The sequence below is a fragment of the Salvelinus sp. IW2-2015 genome, unplaced genomic scaffold (assembly GCF_002910315.2).
Source record: "Salvelinus sp. IW2-2015 unplaced genomic scaffold, ASM291031v2 Un_scaffold2909, whole genome shotgun sequence".
Taxonomy (NCBI): domain Eukaryota; kingdom Metazoa; phylum Chordata; class Actinopteri; order Salmoniformes; family Salmonidae; genus Salvelinus; species Salvelinus sp. IW2-2015.
In genome coordinates, this window is record NW_019944207.1 from 78,455 (window position 1) to 99,174 (window position 20,720).

Below are 20,720 nucleotides of genomic sequence, written 5' to 3' on the forward strand. Positions count from 1 at the left end.
TCATATAATGCAATGTATGAAGACATATATTGGTATATGTTCAGTTGTGTAGTGCTCCATATTTTCATATTAAATTTTGTGTTCAGCATTCACGAAAAGACCCTAGAACTCATACTCGAGTTGGGGTAGTTGAAATATTTGTTGACTGTGCGTGATATGTTGCTACACTATGAGCTTGTGTGGTCCCGCTCCTGGTGGGAAGTCTGATTCATGTGGGGATTATGTGTTGAGGCTTTATGGATCTGGCCCCGTTCCTATGGAGTCACAACCATTTGTTTTCTACCCTGGGTTTTACATACATCTTCTGTGCCTGTTTCTGCCTCTCTCCCTCACATCCATCCCTCTCTCCCTCTCTCCCTCCATCCATCCATCTCTCTCCTCCTCCCCCTCCTCCTCATCTCCTCTTCTCCTCTCCTCTCCTCTGTCTCTCTCTCTCTCCACTTCTCTCTTCTCTCTCTCTCTCTCTCTCTTCCTCTCTCTCTTCTCTCCTCTCTCTCTCTCTCTCTCTCTCCTCTCTCTCTCTCTCTCTCTCTCTCCTCCTCTCTCTCTCTCTCTCCTCCTCCTCCCTCCGCTCGCCTCCATGCCATCCATCATCCATCCATCCATCCATCCATCCATCCATCCAACTCCTCCTCCCTCCCTCCCTCCCTCCCTCCCTCCCTCCCTCGCCCTCCCTCCCTCCTCTCTTCTCTCTCCTCTCTCTCTCTCCTCTCTCTCTCTCTCTCTCTTCCTCTACTTCTCTCTCTCTCTCGTCTTCTTCTCTCTCTCTTCTCGTCGCCTCTGACTCAGCTCTCTTTCTCTCTCTCTCTCGTCTCTCTCTCTACCTCTTGTTTCCTCGTCTCCTCTCTCTCTCTCTCTCTCTCTCTCCTCTCTCCCTCCCTCCTCCTTTCCCCCTCCCCCATCCATCCACGCCTTGAACACGCACGCAACAAACACACACCCACACCACACACACACACACACACACACACCATCACACACACCACACACACACACACACACACACACACACACACCACACACACACACCACACAACACACACACACACCCACACACACACCACACACACACACACTGATCTTCCTTTACCTTTAATAGGCAGCATATTGGGGGGAGTATTTATTACTGTGTCAAGTTCTTCCTGTAGACATTCTCTGATTTATAAGACAGTCGTCATTAGCCAAATTGTGAAGAGATGTCATTTATATTTTTGCCTCCTTGYGGTATTGCAACGTTTGCTTAGTTTTGAATGGACTACCATTAGGGGCCCCAATCTACATGAGTCTTGAGCCCACATGCCAGCTAGACGTGTCTCTATCATAGGCCCAGTACAGCTCACMTCACAGAYGTGTCCTGGGCTTATAGCTCTATTCCACGTGGACAGACGCCCAACAGACAAGAAATTGCATGGGTGCATCTGTACAACTCTATCCTGAGCGAACCGTCCACTGCGTTCTGATAGTTTTGTGTTTGTATGTCTCTAACCGATCGAGGAACACGACTCAATCCAATTATGTTGTTTGGGGCTTTTCAAAGCAGCTTCCTACCTCGGCTGTACGTAGCTTTGTAAAACCCCATCCACACTGTTCCACAAAGTTACAACTAGATCCATTAAGTTGGCAGAATGAGCAAGAGACAGAGAGGTGACTTATAGTACTCAGTTCCTCCGTTATCCAATGTGATTGGGGTTTAGGAGTGATTTGTGGCGGCATCCCCCAGGGAAATAAAGAGTTTGATTCATGCAATCCTGGGCGGGSAGAGAGGTGTCACAAACCCCTCTCCTGAGGGAACGTTCCTGTTTGACAAACAAAAACAAAGCCGCCACTATGGAAAATCTGAATCTGAACTCGCATGGCAACATGGCATACTGTAGCAGTCTGCTGCAACTGGCAGTACTCTCTCTCGCTTTCTCCTACCGTCACTTTAAAGGGATTTGACTTCATGTGGAATTAGTTGGTATATTTATTCATTACTGAAGTTAATAATATGATATCAGTCTTGATTAGCATGCATAATGCCGTCTAATAGAATGCAAACAACAGAAGAGGTGTATACTTATTGCCNGTGTGTGTGTGTGTGTGCATGTGTGTGTAAGCACATCGGTGTGTGTGTGCATGCAGTGGTGTCAGGATTGCATTCTGGCGACGCGGCAACGAGGCCATCATTTATCCCTGATTGGAACGAAGGCAGCAGTGCTGAATTTGTGTTACAATGCAGCCGCGCCATAAAGAGAGGCCACATTTCCTCCCCATTTCCCTCATGAATATCAAACACTGAAACCGTGCCATGGCGCGCCACAACAACACATAAGAAAAATTACGGCTCTGTTATTTTATTTGTATTACCTTTAATAGGCAGCATATTGGGGGTAGTATTTATTACTGTGTCAAGTTCTTCCTGTGGACATTCTCTGATTTATAAGACAGTCGTCATTAGTCAAATTGTGAAGAGATGTCATTTATATTTTTTGCCTCCTTGTGGTATTGCAACGTTTGCTTACTTTTGAATGGACTACCATTAGGGGCCCGAATCTACATGAGTCTTGAGCCCACATGCCAGCTAGACGTGTCTCTATCATAGGCCCAGTACAGCTCACCTCACAGACGTGTCCTGGGCTTATAGCTCTATTCCACGTGGACAGACGCCCAACAGACAAGAAATTGCATGGGTGCATCTGTACAACTCTATCCTGAGCTAACCGTCCACTGCGTTCTGATAGTTTTGTGTTAGTATATCTCTAACCCATCTAGGAACACGACTCAATCCAATTATTTTGTTTGGGGCTTTTCAAAGCAGCTTCCTACCTCAGTTGTACGTAGCTTTGTAAAACCCCATCCACACTGTTCCACAAAGTTACAACTAGATCCATTAAGTTGGCAGAATGAGCAAGAGACAGAGGGGTGACTTATAGTACTCAGTTCCTCCGTTATCCAATTTGATTGGGGTTTAGGAGTGATTTGTGGCGGCATCCCCCAGGGAAATAAAGAGTTTGATTAATGCAATCCTGGGCGGGCAGAGAGGTGTCACAAACCCCTCTCCTGAGGGAACATTCCTGTTTGACAAACAAAAACAAAGCCGCCACTATGGCAAATCTGAATCTGAACTCGCATGGCAACATGGCATACTGTAGCAGTCTGCTGCAACTGGCAGTACTCTCTCTCGCTTTCTCCTACCTTCACTTTAAAGGGATTTGACTTCATGTGGAATTAGTTGGTATATTTATTAATTACTGAAGTTAATAATATGATATCAGTCTTGATTAGCATGCATAATGCCGTCTAATAGAATGCAAACAACAGAAGAGGTGTATACTTATTGCCTACACAATATATTCCAGTGAATATTGGCTTGTGGAATGTAGCTTAGCATCAACATTGGTGGGCGTCTGAAGGTCTGGATGTTTCAGTGTGTTATCCTTGTTGGGACATTGCGGAGTATGTCAGGAAGATGTGTGTGTGTGTGTGTGTGTGTGTGTGTGGTAGTGTGTGTGTGTGTGTGTGTGTGTGTGTGTGTGTGTGTGTGTGTGTGTGTGTGTGTGTGTGTGTGTTGTGTGTGCTGTGTGTGTGTGGTGTGTGTGTGTGTGGTGTGTGTGTCAGAGAGATCAGGCAGGACTGCAGGCAGGAAGGTGAGGAGCCCAGGGCCATGCTGACAGAGCTCTTCTTTTCCATCCCTGGGCTCTGTGGAGTAACTCTAGGAGACAAAGCCCTCCTACACAACACACACACCCTTTCTCTCTTCAATCCTGTGTGTGTGTGTGCGTGTGTGTGTGCGTGTGTCCATGCTTTCGCGTGTGTGTGGTTGTGTTGTGTGTTGTGGTCTGCGTGTGTTGCGTGTCCCACACACCCCTCTTTCCCATCTTCTGAGAGTAACATTTTATCCTATCCATCCCTCTGTCAATCTCCAGTCTAGAGGGCTTTGTAGGCTCCAACACCTGCCTGAATGCGTTCAGAGACCAGACCAGACCCCAGACCAAACCCATCTTTCTCCAGGCAGCCCTATCCTGTTGTATACATTCAAGACCTCATGAAGTCAACTTGTGTATAACCGTTTACCTATTACCACCAGCTCTAGTTGGTGAGTATCCCCAACTGCACTTGAAATGATCAAATATCTCCCTGGAAATATGTGAAGGTTCCCTTTTCCATATCGACACGTCTGGGCCAATCACGTCGAATAGATACACAATCAATATTTCATACTATAACTACACACTTCGGTGATGTCAAAATGCTKCTGCTATCACTGATCAATACAGCAATCTCACTGGCCAACTCTAGAGTGGAAAACAAAAGCACAGCCATTATAGGACGATACAAACAAACCCTCTCATTGAATAATTCATTGATGACTAGACAAGCCACCATAAATGCTGTATACAGTATTCTCTGATATTCTCCCTGGGAAGCTACCTAGACATCCATTTAAAGCAAAGTATGACATTTACATTGATTTCTGATCCACAAGACACAATCAATAAGGGCCAGCTGATATATTTATGAATAATGAGTAGTAGGCNGAGAGGTGCACTGTACAGGTCAGGGATGCACAGGGAACAGATACAATCAGACTACAATAACCACACTTTACGTTACACATTTAAGTCATTTAGCAGAGGTTCTTGTCCTTAGCCACTTAGAGTTAGTGCATTCATCTTAAGGTAGGTGAGACAACCACATATCACAGTCATAATAAGTACATAATGGGGACATATTAATTGAAATAGATTCCCTGTGTAGTTTACTTTGAGGCTTCAAATTGTGTTTTAATAGCCTATAATGCAACCATGTCGCAAATTGAGAATATTTGTATCTGCTTGCTGTTATTCACTGTGCACCTGGTTTAATTAACTGGATGCATTATCATTAAAGTGCTAGGCCTAGCCTACTCCATGTTGGATTTGGCTTTAAATCAACATTATGCTTGACACGAACACTAAACATCTGTTATTAACGTATTTTCTGATTAGTCAGTGCATGGACCAAGTGAAGCAAATACATGATGTATACCTTAAGTAGGCCTTTAAATAAAATGACCATTGTACCAATACATTGTTGACCGTAATAGACGGTCATATGATTTTAATTGCCACTTGCAGTTGTTTTGTCTTCTTATGTCCACTTACTGTGCATGGACAAGATTTCTACTTCTAACAGAAAGCATGGATTGGACAGAAAGCTCGTGACGTCGGCAATTAAATGTCCTTAATTCAAAGGTAAAAGTGTTGTCTCAGATGATGAGATGAGCCAACCGAAATGGAGAATATGCTGTCCTCTATAAAAACGTTGGTCAAATAAATGCATATGCACCAAAACATGGGTCTAGTTTATACACAAATGGCCTATGAGAATTTGTACAGCTAATATCTTCGGATTTGGTGTTGAACGTAAGCCAGTAGTGAAACACGATATAGGTCATCAATAGAAGTAGCCGCATTAATATTATTATCATCATTATTAACCTATTATTATCATTATCATGATGTATTATTATAAATAATGAATAATTATATTATGTTGGTGTTATTAATATTGCCTCTTGGTTTTATTTCTATAGTGTATGATGATGATGATGATGATGATGATGATGATGATGATACTCTGAGGTTGTTACAGACTAGTGTAATGGCTGGTCAAGCATGCATGGAACCCACAGGAGCTTAATTCCCCAGACAGGTTCTCGAGGATCTCGTTCTCATTTGTTATTTGTTGTGGTTTCTGATTGAGTAGAGTAACAATTCCATTATATTTCAACGATTAGCGACGAGGTACACTGAAATACGTGTTTATTCTAATTTATGCTTGGCTGCAAACCTATGGGCCTATATGACCCGCAGGATCAAGCTTATAAGAAATAATAACCCCATATTAGCCCTTTTTTTGCATAGCTAGGCCTAGTCCTGAATATAGGCCTACATTAGGATATTATATTAAGTATAATGTGTTTAACTTGATTAACGTCAAATTGTTTTTGTAAATAAAAGCAATGTTGCTCGTGAGTGTCATTACCCTTATGCCTATATCATGCTGATTGTGTATGTATTTATTTATATGTGACTTAAAATAATGTTTGCGATAATTCAAAGATATTATAAGGATTTTCTAAATATAACCTAATTTCTGCCATTATGTAAAATATCATGCTGTTTATTCAAAGCACACTCATAATGTGAAACAACAGCTATTTTGTGGAGCAGGCAGCGAGATAAAAGGTAGTCCAAGCTTCTTCCTTATTTTCTAAACTTCTAGTGATGCACTGAAAAGCGCGTGAGGAAAAAGTAAATTGCCATGTGGGTTTAGTTTTGTTTCACATCGGCTTACTGCTTGAGGAAAACACTGGGTATATGTTCCCTATCCCAGCATTATCACGATACTTCAMATATTTACATTAATATCAAACATGTATATCAATGAGAACATCACATAGGTGTATAGCCTATTGTAATTCAATATAATTGACAAATTCATAAATTAGTAATTGCACAATATTTTTGTGTTAAGCCTTTGGAGTCCAGTTACTTATTTATACAGTCGGTTTCTTTCTCTTCCCCATTATAATTGTGTTTTTTTGTCCTATATCGTGTCATTCAGCTTCTCTATTCTATCAAGTCAGGTCTGTATTTTTTAAATTGCGTCGCAGTCAACAAAACAATAATGCGACTGTTACTCACCAAGGCTGGCCTGCCATCATGAGTAAGCGCGACACCTGCTGGTAGATAATATTTATCTAACCTAAAATCAACAATGAACTCAATTTAATTTCCCTATCTAAAACAACAATAGCTCACAGGTGAGGGGAGCGTCTGTCACATTCTAGAGTGTTGGCAATGTAAAGATGGTTCTACATGTATGGCCGTGGTGCCGAGAAGAAGGGGAGTTGGAGTTGTTGGCTCTGCTATAGGCATGCTAGATGGTATTGGCTTCAACAGCTCTTTCATCTCGAGTCCARTGCACAAACATATAGCTTAATGCGACTAGTGTTCCCTCTTTTATTCGGCTCACCATGACAACCGAAAGGCTGGGTTCMGAAATGCCTCMCCATCAATGAAACAAACGGTCTTAGCGGGGCTGCGCGAGACGGCATCTTTAACAGCGAGGGCACACACTGTTAACCCGTGAGAAAAACRCAGGAAAGYGAAGAAATTCGACGCTGACCACAAAAAGYATGAAGTCAGAAAAATAGTGCATGTTATGCAACTGGTATTAGTTTTAAAATGTCCGTGCAATTGTGTTCGAAGCAAACTTGCTTGAGGACCATTCCATGTGGACTTATGAAAACCTGAATATTGTTGTCCATCTCTGCATCTGCATATAATCGTTTTAATTTCAGTAATCTTAAGGAATGCCTATAGGCTACATATGCCTTCGGAATAGCTCCATGATTTCGCAAGCCAGAACCAAATAGGCTATATGTTCATAGCCTTAGCCTATAGCAAAACATAGACTATAGCCTCTCATTCGATCAGTTATCGCACGCATTCTAGTCCGTTGATTAAACTTAAAGTCGTGGGTTGTCATTATTGTTGCTCAACTTTAAACAAACTTTTCTACAGCTGCACGGGATCGATTGATGTAAACGATTTGATATTCACTGGTGCCTATGCGACTCCTCCAGAGAATTCAACCAAGGGGTATCCTGCTTAAATTTGATTGATTGCACTTTCTCCAGTGGACATTCACTACAAAACAGCACAGCTTAACCGTCTGCTCACTATTTATAAAAGCGAGGCAAGGGAGCGAGAGCCAACACAAAGCATGTATTGATTTTTTGTTTCAAAAAGGGAAAAACAACATATATGTTTTTTATGAGAGTTAGAGGTGGGAAATGTTTATGTCGGCAGTGTGACATAACATATGGKCTAAAATGACATCAAATGCGTTAAAATACGTGTTTAGAAATTCGTAAAGCTATACGTTTAGTATRGTATAGGCTAGTTCACATTACATTGCTTTWYCTTCCAGTATGGATAGTATAGGAAATTCAAATATTATTTGACTTACCTTATATCCAAGAATAGTCGAAAAATGCTTTACATGTATATTTGTAATCTATTAATGGCCATCTCCTTTCCTACGAGTCGGTGCTCCCTAAGATGTTCTTTCCTCTGCCTCAACTGAGCAGARCACTCCTCGGCTCCGCTATTATTTTCACTAAAATATATGAAAATTTATGCAAATGAAAATCAGCACTAACTGTTCGTCTCTTGTTATACTTGGGGATTTTTTTCCCCTTTCTTTTTTGCATACAAAACAAATGAACTCCCCAGCAGGGAACTTGGGGACCTTATAAAATAAACAAATAAATAATAAGCACACCNGCCAACCGAAATGGAGAATATGCTGTCCTCTATAAAAACGTTGGTCAAATAAATGCATATGCACCAAAACATGGGTCTAGTTTATACACAAATGGCCTATGAGAATTTGTACAGCTAATATCTTCGGATTTGGTGTTGAACGTAAGCCAGTAGTGAAACACGATATAGGTCATCAATAGAAGTAGCCGCATTAATATTATTATCATCATTATTAACCTATTATTATCATTATCATGATGTATTATTATAAATAATGAATAATTATATTATGTTGGTGTTATTAATATTGCCTCTTGGTTTTATTTCTATAGTGTATGATGATGATGATGATGATGATGATGATGATGATGATACTCTGAGGTTGTTACAGACTAGTGTAATGGCTGGTCAAGCATGCATGGAACCCACAGGAGCTTAATTCCCCAGACAGGTTCTCGAGGATCTCGTTCTCATTTGTTATTTGTTGTGGTTTCTGATTGAGTAGAGTAACAATTCCATTATATTTCAACGATTAGCGACGAGGTACACTGAAATACGTGTTTATTCTAATTTATGCTTGGCTGCAAACCTATGGGCCTATATGACCCGCAGGATCAAGCTTATAAGAAATAATAACCCCATATTAGCCCTTTTTTTGCATAGCTAGGCCTAGTCCTGAATATAGGCCTACATTAGGATATTATATTAAGTATAATGTGTTTAACTTGATTAACGTCAAATTGTTTTTGTAAATAAAAGCAATGTTGCTCGTGAGTGTCATTACCCTTATGCCTATATCATGCTGATTGTGTATGTATTTATTTATATGTGACTTAAAATAATGTTTGCGATAATTCAAAGATATTATAAGGATTTTCTAAATATAACCTAATTTCTGCCATTATGTAAAATATCATGCTGTTTATTCAAAGCACACTCATAATGTGAAACAACAGCTATTTTGTGGAGCAGGCAGCGAGATAAAAGGTAGTCCAAGCTTCTTCCTTATTTTCTAAACTTCTAGTGATGCACTGAAAAGCGCGTGAGGAAAAAGTAAATTGCCATGTGGGTTTAGTTTTGTTTCACATCGGCTTACTGCTTGAGGAAAACACTGGGTATATGTTCCCTATCCCAGCATTATCACGATACTTCAMATATTTACATTAATATCAAACATGTATATCAATGAGAACATCACATAGGTGTATAGCCTATTGTAATTCAATATAATTGACAAATTCATAAATTAGTAATTGCACAATATTTTTGTGTTAAGCCTTTGGAGTCCAGTTACTTATTTATACAGTCGGTTTCTTTCTCTTCCCCATTATAATTGTGTTTTTTTGTCCTATATCGTGTCATTCAGCTTCTCTATTCTATCAAGTCAGGTCTGTATTTTTTAAATTGCGTCGCAGTCAACAAAACAATAATGCGACTGTTACTCACCAAGGCTGGCCTGCCATCATGAGTAAGCGCGACACCTGCTGGTAGATAATATTTATCTAACCTAAAATCAACAATGAACTCAATTTAATTTCCCTATCTAAAACAACAATAGCTCACAGGTGAGGGGAGCGTCTGTCACATTCTAGAGTGTTGGCAATGTAAAGATGGTTCTACATGTATGGCCGTGGTGCCGAGAAGAAGGGGAGTTGGAGTTGTTGGCTCTGCTATAGGCATGCTAGATGGTATTGGCTTCAACAGCTCTTTCATCTCGAGTCCARTGCACAAACATATAGCTTAATGCGACTAGTGTTCCCTCTTTTATTCGGCTCACCATGACAACCGAAAGGCTGGGTTCMGAAATGCCTCMCCATCAATGAAACAAACGGTCTTAGCGGGGCTGCGCGAGACGGCATCTTTAACAGCGAGGGCACACACTGTTAACCCGTGAGAAAAACRCAGGAAAGYGAAGAAATTCGACGCTGACCACAAAAAGYATGAAGTCAGAAAAATAGTGCATGTTATGCAACTGGTATTAGTTTTAAAATGTCCGTGCAATTGTGTTCGAAGCAAACTTGCTTGAGGACCATTCCATGTGGACTTATGAAAACCTGAATATTGTTGTCCATCTCTGCATCTGCATATAATCGTTTTAATTTCAGTAATCTTAAGGAATGCCTATAGGCTACATATGCCTTCGGAATAGCTCCATGATTTCGCAAGCCAGAACCAAATAGGCTATATGTTCATAGCCTTAGCCTATAGCAAAACATAGACTATAGCCTCTCATTCGATCAGTTATCGCACGCATTCTAGTCCGTTGATTAAACTTAAAGTCGTGGGTTGTCATTATTGTTGCTCAACTTTAAACAAACTTTTCTACAGCTGCACGGGATCGATTGATGTAAACGATTTGATATTCACTGGTGCCTATGCGACTCCTCCAGAGAATTCAACCAAGGGGTATCCTGCTTAAATTTGATTGATTGCACTTTCTCCAGTGGACATTCACTACAAAACAGCACAGCTTAACCGTCTGCTCACTATTTATAAAAGCGAGGCAAGGGAGCGAGAGCCAACACAAAGCATGTATTGATTTTTTGTTTCAAAAAGGGAAAAACAACATATATGTTTTTTATGAGAGTTAGAGGTGGGAAATGTTTATGTCGGCAGTGTGACATAACATATGGKCTAAAATGACATCAAATGCGTTAAAATACGTGTTTAGAAATTCGTAAAGCTATACGTTTAGTATRGTATAGGCTAGTTCACATTACATTGCTTTWYCTTCCAGTATGGATAGTATAGGAAATTCAAATATTATTTGACTTACCTTATATCCAAGAATAGTCGAAAAATGCTTTACATGTATATTTGTAATCTATTAATGGCCATCTCCTTTCCTACGAGTCGGTGCTCCCTAAGATGTTCTTTCCTCTGCCTCAACTGAGCAGARCACTCCTCGGCTCCGCTATTATTTTCACTAAAATATATGAAAATTTATGCAAATGAAAATCAGCACTAACTGTTCGTCTCTTGTTATACTTGGGGATTTTTTTCCCCTTTCTTTTTTGCATACAAAACAAATGAACTCCCCAGCAGGGAACTTGGGGACCTTATAAAATAAACAAATAAATAATAAGCACACCATATTTCACAGAGACTGAATTTAGCGGCATGCATTGAACTCAGGGACATTTTTTTATGAAATGTATTTTTTTACTCTTTTCGGTGATCTTTTGGAAGTTAACGTTTTTCATTCCCATTACCCGGTGTCACGTTTCTCACCGCCGCGCTAGCCGCCCTTTGAAAGTGTGCAACCTGAAATGTATAGCAGTAATTTAGACAGAAATCCTCACTGTATATTAATAAAAGGACGGCCCCATGGCACCGGCCCTATCCTTTATTCAATGTAAACAACTCCACGAGGCTTCCTCGGTTTTGAGCTGGGTCCAAATGAAATCTACTGGGAATGAAGGAACTCTGGCATCCACTCTGTGCTAAACTACACCAATCTATTATCTTTGCTCATATGCAATAAAATCTCTGCTCAGTCTTTGGCAAGGTGGGTTTTATTAGGAAACAACATGAGATGGATAAGATCATCGTAATACTTGTTCCTGCTTTCTGACCCTATCTCGAATATAAGGTCACGGTTCAGGGTTATGGTTTATCCTAAACTTTAAGAATAACCAATAATACTGGCAATAGCTGCTCTACAGTAGCCAACACTGTAAGCAAGCAGTAGCTCTGAAATCCTGTGCGTCCTTGCTAGTGCTCCACGTGAACGTGACTGCGTCTCAGCCAGTGGATGCAATATATTATATATGGTATTTATTCATTAACACTGCTGGGCGAATCCATATGCTGAGGGGGTCCACTTAACACAGGCTCATTCATTTCTGTGTTATGGAGTGATCTAAAAAGAAGGTGAATTTTATAGGGCCCAAACGTAGACTAGCTGGTTGTAGTATTCAGATTTAAAAGGCAGACTTTTCCCCCTGCAAAACCCCCAAGGGCTGCTCAATTTACCCTTGTTTTGGTTGCTACTTTCTCTTTCCCTGTGGTTCAGTGAGGTTGCCTATGCGTTCTGTTTCTGCATGAAAGCATCCCCCCAACCTTTGTCCATTAACTCCGAGGAACCAAAGCCCAGCCATCAAGCAAGACGTGAGGAATATTGAATATGATGGTGTTTTATGGATAAATGGCACAGAAATGGCATCACAAAACTAGTCATATTGTTCAAAACATTCTCAAGGGCACACAATAAATGGTCTGGTTATGTGAAGGTACTAAGAGCATTACTGTCCTACAGCACATTGACAATGACAGTTGTAGGCCTACACTAACATCCAAAATGTACAAAAGGTCCCCATCTCCACCATGTCTATTAAAATAGTTTATTTTAGGTGATCGCTGTTATGCATATTAGGCTAATATAAACATATTTTTTGCAGAAAAATCCAATATATCATTAGGTCTATTTCGACCAATAACAGTTTTAAAACACTTTCTGGCTTTTGACAAGGTTGAATCTATTCTGATTTATATGAAAGTTTTAATATGTTTAGAACCCACATAAACAATAATTCATGTATAGCTCCATATTGCTCACGAACACATTCATCAGATATTTTTTTGTTTATTTCATTCCTTTATTTTGTATTAATTTGCTCATTTATTTATTTATTTGGATTGAATTAAAAACCAGCCAATTGCAACGGCCGGAAGGAGGTTTACGCGCCTCAAGCGAGGCTGGCGAGACCTGTCAATCATACCCCGGGTATCCAATCAACGGGAGTCTTGCACTCGACTTCCTCGTATTTGAAGGGGGCGAGACGTGGACGATGTGCGCACGCTTGGCACAGGGTAAACATTCGTGCGTCCTCGAGCTTTGAGGGAGGGACTGAGCGAACTGTCAGAGTAGAGAAAGAGAAGGAGAGAGAGCGAGAGAGAGAGAGACCGAACAAGCGAATGGGAGAAGAGGCTTGCAACCATCGCCGTGCACTGTAATACTGGATTGTACTTCAGCGGGAGTTAGCGGTTTGGCAGGTTTATACACATCAAAACAGAACAAAGAGAAAGACTCTACAGTACTATAAAAGGAACAGCGAAAGAAAAGAATAAAGCAACAAGGGAGAAATCTCAGCGGCTAAATTTCAAAAGAACCAAGGAGCCAGTGCTTGTGTTTTTCTCCCCTGCAATAGGAACATAAACTGGGACTTTGTATATCGTGGAGAAATTGCTAAATTTCTTCGACCACTAGAAGTTTGTTGGGGCAAATATATTTTTTCTGTGTATTTTAATTTTAACTCTCAGACGTTCTAAATACGACAAAACTTTCTTGACGGACTGCACATGGTTTCAAACTGCTTTTGAGAACCTGGATTTTTATTCATCGCTATTTTATCAATTTCTATTTGAAATACATAAATGCTGTAAACACAACAATTACGGATTTAAATTAATTTTTGCTATCCTTTTTATTCTTCTGGCGTTTGCAGAACAAGTCAATGGTATTTGCCAAAATTACAACCCAGACTTTTAAAGTTTGAATAATTCATGAGATACAATTTGCCTGCTCGAAAAAAGTAACTGAAAAAGGGAGGGGGGTAATCAACAAACATATTCATAAGGGTTAACGGAATGGCCACCACGGCTTCCAACCCCTATCTGTCCAGCAATAGTATCCTCTCGTCCGGCTCGATCGTGCATTCTGACTCTGGAGGCGGTGGTATGCAGCCGGGCAGTGCTGCGGTTACCTCGGTGTCTGGTGGGTACAGGGGAGACCCCACAGTAAAGATGGTACAGAGTGACTTCATGCAGGGAGCTATGGCAGCGAGCAACGGAGGACATATGTTGAGCCATGCTCATCAGTGGGTGACATCCCTGCCGCACGCCGCMGCTGCGGCAGCYGCAGCCGCTGTRGCRGCAGCCGAAGCCGGATCGCATTGGTCGTCGAGTCCCGTCGGTATGACAGGCAGCCCTCAGCAGCAGGACGTGAAAAACAACTCGGGMAGAGAYGATCTACACACGGGCACCGCGTTGCACCACAGGCCCCCACACTTAGGTCCTCATCAGACTCACGCAGGGGCTTGGGGGAGCACAACTGCGGCTCACCTCAACTCGATATCAGGGGGACAGCAGCAGCAGCAGTCGCTGATCTACTCCAACCCCGGGGGCTTCACGGTGAATGGAATGCTCAGCCAACCAGGGAGCCAGAGCCTGGTGCACCCGGGTCTGGTAAGGGGGGACACCCCAGAGCTGGACCACGGCAGCCACCATCACCACCATCACCACCAGCATCCGCATCACCAGCAGCAACACCACGGAGGGGTGAACAGCCACGACCAGCACTCCGACGAGGACACACCGACCTCGGACGACTTGGAGCAGTTCGCCAAGCAGTTCAAACAGCGCCGGATCAAACTAGGCTTTACGCAGGCGGACGTGGGCTTGGCCCTGGGCACCCTGTACGGGAACGTCTTCTCTCAGACCACCATTTGTCGGTTTGAAGCTCTCCAGCTCAGCTTCAAAAACATGTGCAAGCTGAAGCCATTGCTAAACAAATGGCTGGAGGAGGCGGATTCTACCACTGGCAGCCCGACCAGCATCGACAAGATAGCGGCACAAGGTAGGAAGCGAAAGAAGCGCACGTCCATCGAAGTAAGCGTGAAGGGAGCTTTGGAGAGCCACTTCCTGAAATGCCCCAAACCCTCGGCCCAAGAGATAACCTCACTAGCGGACAACTTGCAGCTGGAGAAAGAAGTGGTTAGAGTGTGGTTTTGCAATAGGAGACAGAAGGAAAAAAGGATGACGCCCCCAGGAGTGCCACAGACGCCGGAGGATGTGTACTCGCAGGTCGGCAATGTGAGTGCAGATACACCGCCCCCCTCCATGGACTGCAAACGAATGTTCAGTGAGACATAGAGCAGAACACAAGACTAAAAAATATTTTATATAAAATTAAAACTGATAAAACACAGACTATCGTCAAGATAGCCAAAACATTTTTGATACTGTGATTGTGATGGAATAGGAATAAGACTGAAAATGTGTTATATATTTTTCACCAGAACAAAACAAAATCCCCTTTTCCACCCAACCCCAAAACGCACCGATAACCTTCTTCCAAGCCCTGAAATGTCTTAACCTAAAAGGTTCCTTCTGCTCTTTCTTTCAGGGACATTTTTTAGTAGATTACTTAAAAGATGCAAGTTTAACTGGGCCGAGTGAACCGACCGACCAGAGGGTGACTACAAGTTCGTTCCATCAGGTAATTTTGGCGCATTAACAACACCAACTGGAAATTTCAAAGCAAGTAGTCCTATTAGAATTTTAAAAAGATTCCCCCTGTACCCTGTATCTGATTTGCGAAAGACAAAAGAGGCAGGCATTTGTATATTTAAAAATGGGACATTTTAAACCCCTACTTTAACAAAGGAACAAAAACTGCAACAGCATCAATACGAAGAAGAGTGGCATCCACGAAGCTTCCAACATATTTTTTGCGGGGAGGACTGCATGGTTTAAATTTTCACAAAGAGGAATTGGGATTTTGAGGCCCTCCACGCCTAATGATACAATATAAACTCACCAGGACTGTCCCCGCCATCTGATCTAAAAGATCACCTCTTTTTTTCAAATTGATTTTTTTTCATGGGACTTGAACACCGTGAATGAAGAAATAAAAATAGACATTTGAAAAGACTATCTTCAGCTGCACTTATTTGAAATTCTTCTCCTCTCCGTTGCCAAGTGTGACTGAATGGGTGCTGTGGATGTAACTATACATGCTGCCATTTCTAAGCAGTATTCTTTGGTAGGTTTTAATAAACAACAGACTCTGTAAAGCCGGCAATATAGATTCATTAGATCAGATGCTGATCTGACTTATTTACTTTATATTTTTCATCAAAATGACTTGTTTTAATATTCTATTCGGAATACATATCAATTATTCCAAACGGTAATTTATTTCCCCCCAGAACTTTGTGTAAGATGTTTTGCTTTCCTGTTTTCATTGTTGACTTCATTTGTTTTGTTTAAATTTTGTATTCTCGTTTCTAAAAGGAGCACAAATCAACATAAGCTGACATTGACAGTTGTTAGGTAATAAGGGTATATTTTGATGTGATAATTTGATTGTAATTTAATTTCAGTAGTGATTCCTTACGAGCTGATTGAGACCAATAAATTTGTTAGAATGAAATTACGTCATTGTGTGTTTTGAGATTTATATTTGAATTGAATATTTAGCTACGTTTGTTTATGAAACAAGGCATGCATTCGTGATATTATTTGATGTGAGAAAAGTTAACGCAGAGAAATTGCCGATTGTTCTTGTTCCAACTACTTTTGTCACAGATTTGCATAACATAAGTTTACAAAAAATACTATAATTTAGGAAAAATAGGCCTATGTTATATCGAATGCTGAACCTCTGTGCATGTCCAATGTCAATGTTATTGGAGCACCATAGGGAATTATAGTTGACAATTTCACCGGGCTATATTTGATTTATTCACAATTCATATTTATCTTTAACTAATTCGCTTCTCCACCTTCATCATAGCAGCAGCATCCGATAACTTTATTGATTATGTAGCATTTGCGTCATCTAGCCCTATATTAGTCCGTGGACGACTAGTCACTCAAAGTACGGTCYATGCGTTTGTTTACATCCACCGCGTGACACTTCCTCAGTAGGCCCAATATGGGGGATCTTGCCGATCTTATTCCATAGCTCTGGTTAATGCTGTAGGCCTATCTCACCGGAGTTGTGCGTCATGTTTTACAGACAAACATAAAGGTAGATGTTGGTACTGATAGTGTTTGTAAAATATTTAATAATTCGCCCTACGTCAGTATAGGAGTAAGACGATTCGATTCAAAGCAGTATAGTCTATATATTTTAGTGTTATTGTTTTCATGCGCCAGTGTATTCATATATTCAGAGTGAAAGTTACATCTCATGGGCCTTATTTATGTTTTGAGAAACAGTATTGTTATTTTGCAAATATGCATATAAGGTCAAGATTCTTCATCCCGACACACTCACATGCATGCGCATGTGAACACACTGTATACTATCCACTGTTGTCATTACGTTATTAGAGTTTTGGCATTGGATATTCTACTTTTTAATTGCAAAGCGATGACTGTATCCTACACTGTTTAGGTTTTCCTTATAGSCCTATGGTGTAAATATGCTCTTGCATGGGATGGTGCAGGGTGCATGGACAACTCGTTTTTCACTGACTATAGCCTAATGCTTCCGAATTCCCATTATTGTAAACATCCTTTTGAGATGATTTAAATTAAACATACATCTCATTAGTGTGATAACAACACAACAAGCATGATGCTGACCTAATGCATAGCGAGTCTAAATATCTCATGTTACCCTCAAAGTATGGTAGTCTTGGCGTAGACAGATGTTTTATGGTTTAAAATAATACTTAAGAGAACTTTGCGAGTTCACATTGACACCAGGCTTTGGGGCAATGAGTTGGACATTGATTAGGCCTATCAAATTGGACATTGGAGCCAACGAATACAAATAGATACAATAATGGCGTATAAACAGGTTTGAATTAGGCTTTTGTTGTGTAAAATTGACATTAGCGCTGAGAATGCAATACCTTTAAGGTTTGCGCATGTTGTTTTATGTTGTGTGACTTTGGTCCAGCTTAGGCCTATAGGCCTGTGGATAGGCTACATCTCTATTTGCGTAATAGTGCATGCCACGCCATAAATTATGCTACAGTGTATCCTATATAAACTATTTCGATTTCTTAAGACTGAAATTAGGACAAAACCTATAGCTTGGAAATGCACTCGGCTCTCCAACTTTTTCKCAAGTTGACTATTCAGCTAAATGCACTATCCACGCTCGAAGATTTAAATTTCGCGGATGATTTCCCATACACTAGTTGCTTAGCAACTGAATTCAACGTTATAGAAGAAGTATGCATCACTTTCCTTTGTCCTCATTAATAAAAGTGCCAGTCAGACACGCGGGTAGATTTGGTCATTTGAATCCATGAAATCGCAGAGAAATGGGTGGCTATAGCCAACGTTCTGATTATAGACGCATGCAGTTTGGTTCGAACTGAATTATACAAAACAAAATTGTAGTATTAGATAGCTTCCACTTGCAATATGMAATTTCCATAAATGCCTATAAAGAAAAGTAGGATCATTTAAGACAAGCATATAAAAAGTAAGAATATGTTTCGTTTGGATATTTCAAATAGCCGAGATAATTGTGAGGTCACGCGTCCATCCATATAGGCCTAAACAACTTTCCGCCACCAACGCAACCAATATAATCGAATTGGTATTTTGTGAACCCATTGACTGAATGTAGTTGTCAATAATTCCAATTCAATAAATGGGTGGGGCATGATATAACACAATATATAATAGGTCCAGGAAATCTATATTATTTTCCATATTCTCCATATTTGATCATCTGGGGCGTATTGCCCACCTTCGAAATGTGATAATATGTCACATGACGTGTGTGATATGTTTCACACGTCTGCAAAAGTATTTTGTTCTGAATCGATGTTACTGCGTTATGGGTCTAGTATAGGGATTATTACCTGCATTGCTTAATAGCAAATTAATTATAACCATTATGCAAACTTAGTGCATTGTGCGTTTATACCATTTATGCATGGAAAAGGTGCTTGTGCAGCATTATTTGTCTGTGTGAAGGGTTCAAAATGATCCACATTAATAGACAATTATAATATTTCTCTTTTACAGCGTGACATGTAAAGACTTCCAAAATAACATAACTGGTTTTGATGTGTTTTTGCACAAACTCTCTCTCGCCCAGCCAGCCTGTTCGCTCAGCATTTCATGTGTCTTCAAAACCTGGTGGGCAATACCCTGGCCTAGTCCTTTGTCTCCATAACGCATAAGGATATTTCTCGTTGTGGAATCTGTATGGCAGCGTAACTTTCTCTTTTAAATCGTGAACAATTGTTACCCGGGTTAAAGGGGGAGGCCCCCCGTCACCCCAAAGCCCTGCAGTTTGGACATTCTCTCAACACAATGGGGTTCAACATAAGGCCGTTTTCATAGAGAATATTTGTTTCGCCACCAGATCAAGCCATTCAGTGGTAGCAGAAATGTTCATCGACGTTTTTGATTTGGTTAGATGTCTGCAAGTCCATCTATGCGCCCAGTTTAGGCCTACAGTATGTGGCAGATTAACGTTGAGTGTTTTTGGATTCATTATTCAAATATCAACACTTTCTCTGCACTTCAGAATAAATCCGTTCAGGCACGGCCCAACAATGGGCCTAGCATAACGAATGGCAACATTATGGACTGCTGATAGGTAGACTTGGGTGACACATATCAACAACAACGACGAAAAACAACAACCTAACACAACAAATTGAGAAATAGCCTGATTCTTCAGATTGTGCTCTAAGACTCGATTAGACGTATAGTCCTAATATGTTATAATGTGGGCCTGTGTGCACCCCTTACACATTTACAGGATCTCAACATTGTTATTACGTCATAGCAGATTGTGGAATACATTTCCTCTATACTAAAGTGTTTAATATGGTTTAGTTTAGGCTTATTTCTCACAACATCGGTTCTATTATGCATGCACGTATAGTGTTTTGAATTCCTTGAAAGTCTAATATCCCAGTCAAAATTTGACCCACACAATCGTTTCCCTCATATTCTACTTCTCCCACGTGCCGTCCACATGAATATGCATTAACCCGGCGTTGTTTTCCATGGGGAGGCTTCATCGATGGCCTATAGTTCATATCCTGTTGCGAAAATTGTAGTCTTCTGTCGGTGATATAGATTCCCCCACAAAAAATATCTAAGCCCCCTCATGTTCTGCTCTTGACTGATGTGATGATAAAATCGAATGTATATTTATTTGATATATTCCTAATCTCCTACGAGTCATTACACATGCGTCTCCTTCCAAACTGAACTTCTTCTTCTTAGGTCTTTTGTTCTATTGCTAATAAATAAATAAAAATCCCTTAGCCCAGCTCTTTTTCACTAGGCCAAGTCTAATGGGCGTTGTAATAGAGTACTTCCCATGGTTATGTTATATTGTGTCAATACTTCCACATGAAGCTCCATTTCATCAGAGATGGCCCTTGACGACAGAAACTTCCTGTTTCCTTTTCTGCGGGCACAGACTCGTGTCTCCCTCTAAAACGGTTTGGTTTGATATTCCTTACATCCATTTCATTGCCTGCTGGTAACCATCCTATTCTCCAGAAAGTGAAAGATAAAACCTTTAATCAACTTAAAATGATGTAACCAGTGATATTATAACAAAAACGTTTAAAATTGTGATGATTGATTTTATGATTTAATTTGTTTTGAAGAGTAACTTGAGCACAAAGGCATTGCGTTGTATATATCTACAATATTATATTATACATGTATTATAAAATAGACTAATCAGTAGCATATTTATATTAT

At 40.6% G+C, this 20,720-nt stretch overlaps 1 protein-coding gene and 1 long non-coding RNA gene across 2 annotated transcripts in view; one reads left to right on the forward strand and one right to left on the reverse strand.

Annotated features, from left to right (window-relative positions):
* Positions 1 to 8,125, reverse strand: part of LOC112074973 (uncharacterized) — a 17,836-nt gene extending 9,711 nt beyond the window's left edge. The window contains exon 1 of the long non-coding RNA XR_002894885.2: positions 7,999 to 8,125. This is a non-coding gene — a long non-coding RNA (uncharacterized lncRNA). The remainder of the gene's footprint in view (positions 1 to 7,998) is intronic.
* A 4,976-nt stretch (positions 8,126 to 13,101) lies between these two features.
* Positions 13,102 to 16,452, forward strand: LOC112074974 (POU domain, class 3, transcription factor 3-B). Its single transcript, XM_024142039.2, has 3 exons — positions 13,102 to 15,107; positions 15,421 to 15,513; positions 15,681 to 16,452. The coding sequence occupies exons 1-3, from the start codon at positions 13,884 to 13,886 to the stop codon at positions 15,768 to 15,770; spliced, it is 1,407 nt and encodes a 468-aa protein (XP_023997807.1). The 5' UTR covers positions 13,102 to 13,883; the 3' UTR covers positions 15,771 to 16,452.
* The last annotated feature ends 4,268 nt before the right edge of the window (positions 16,453 to 20,720 follow it).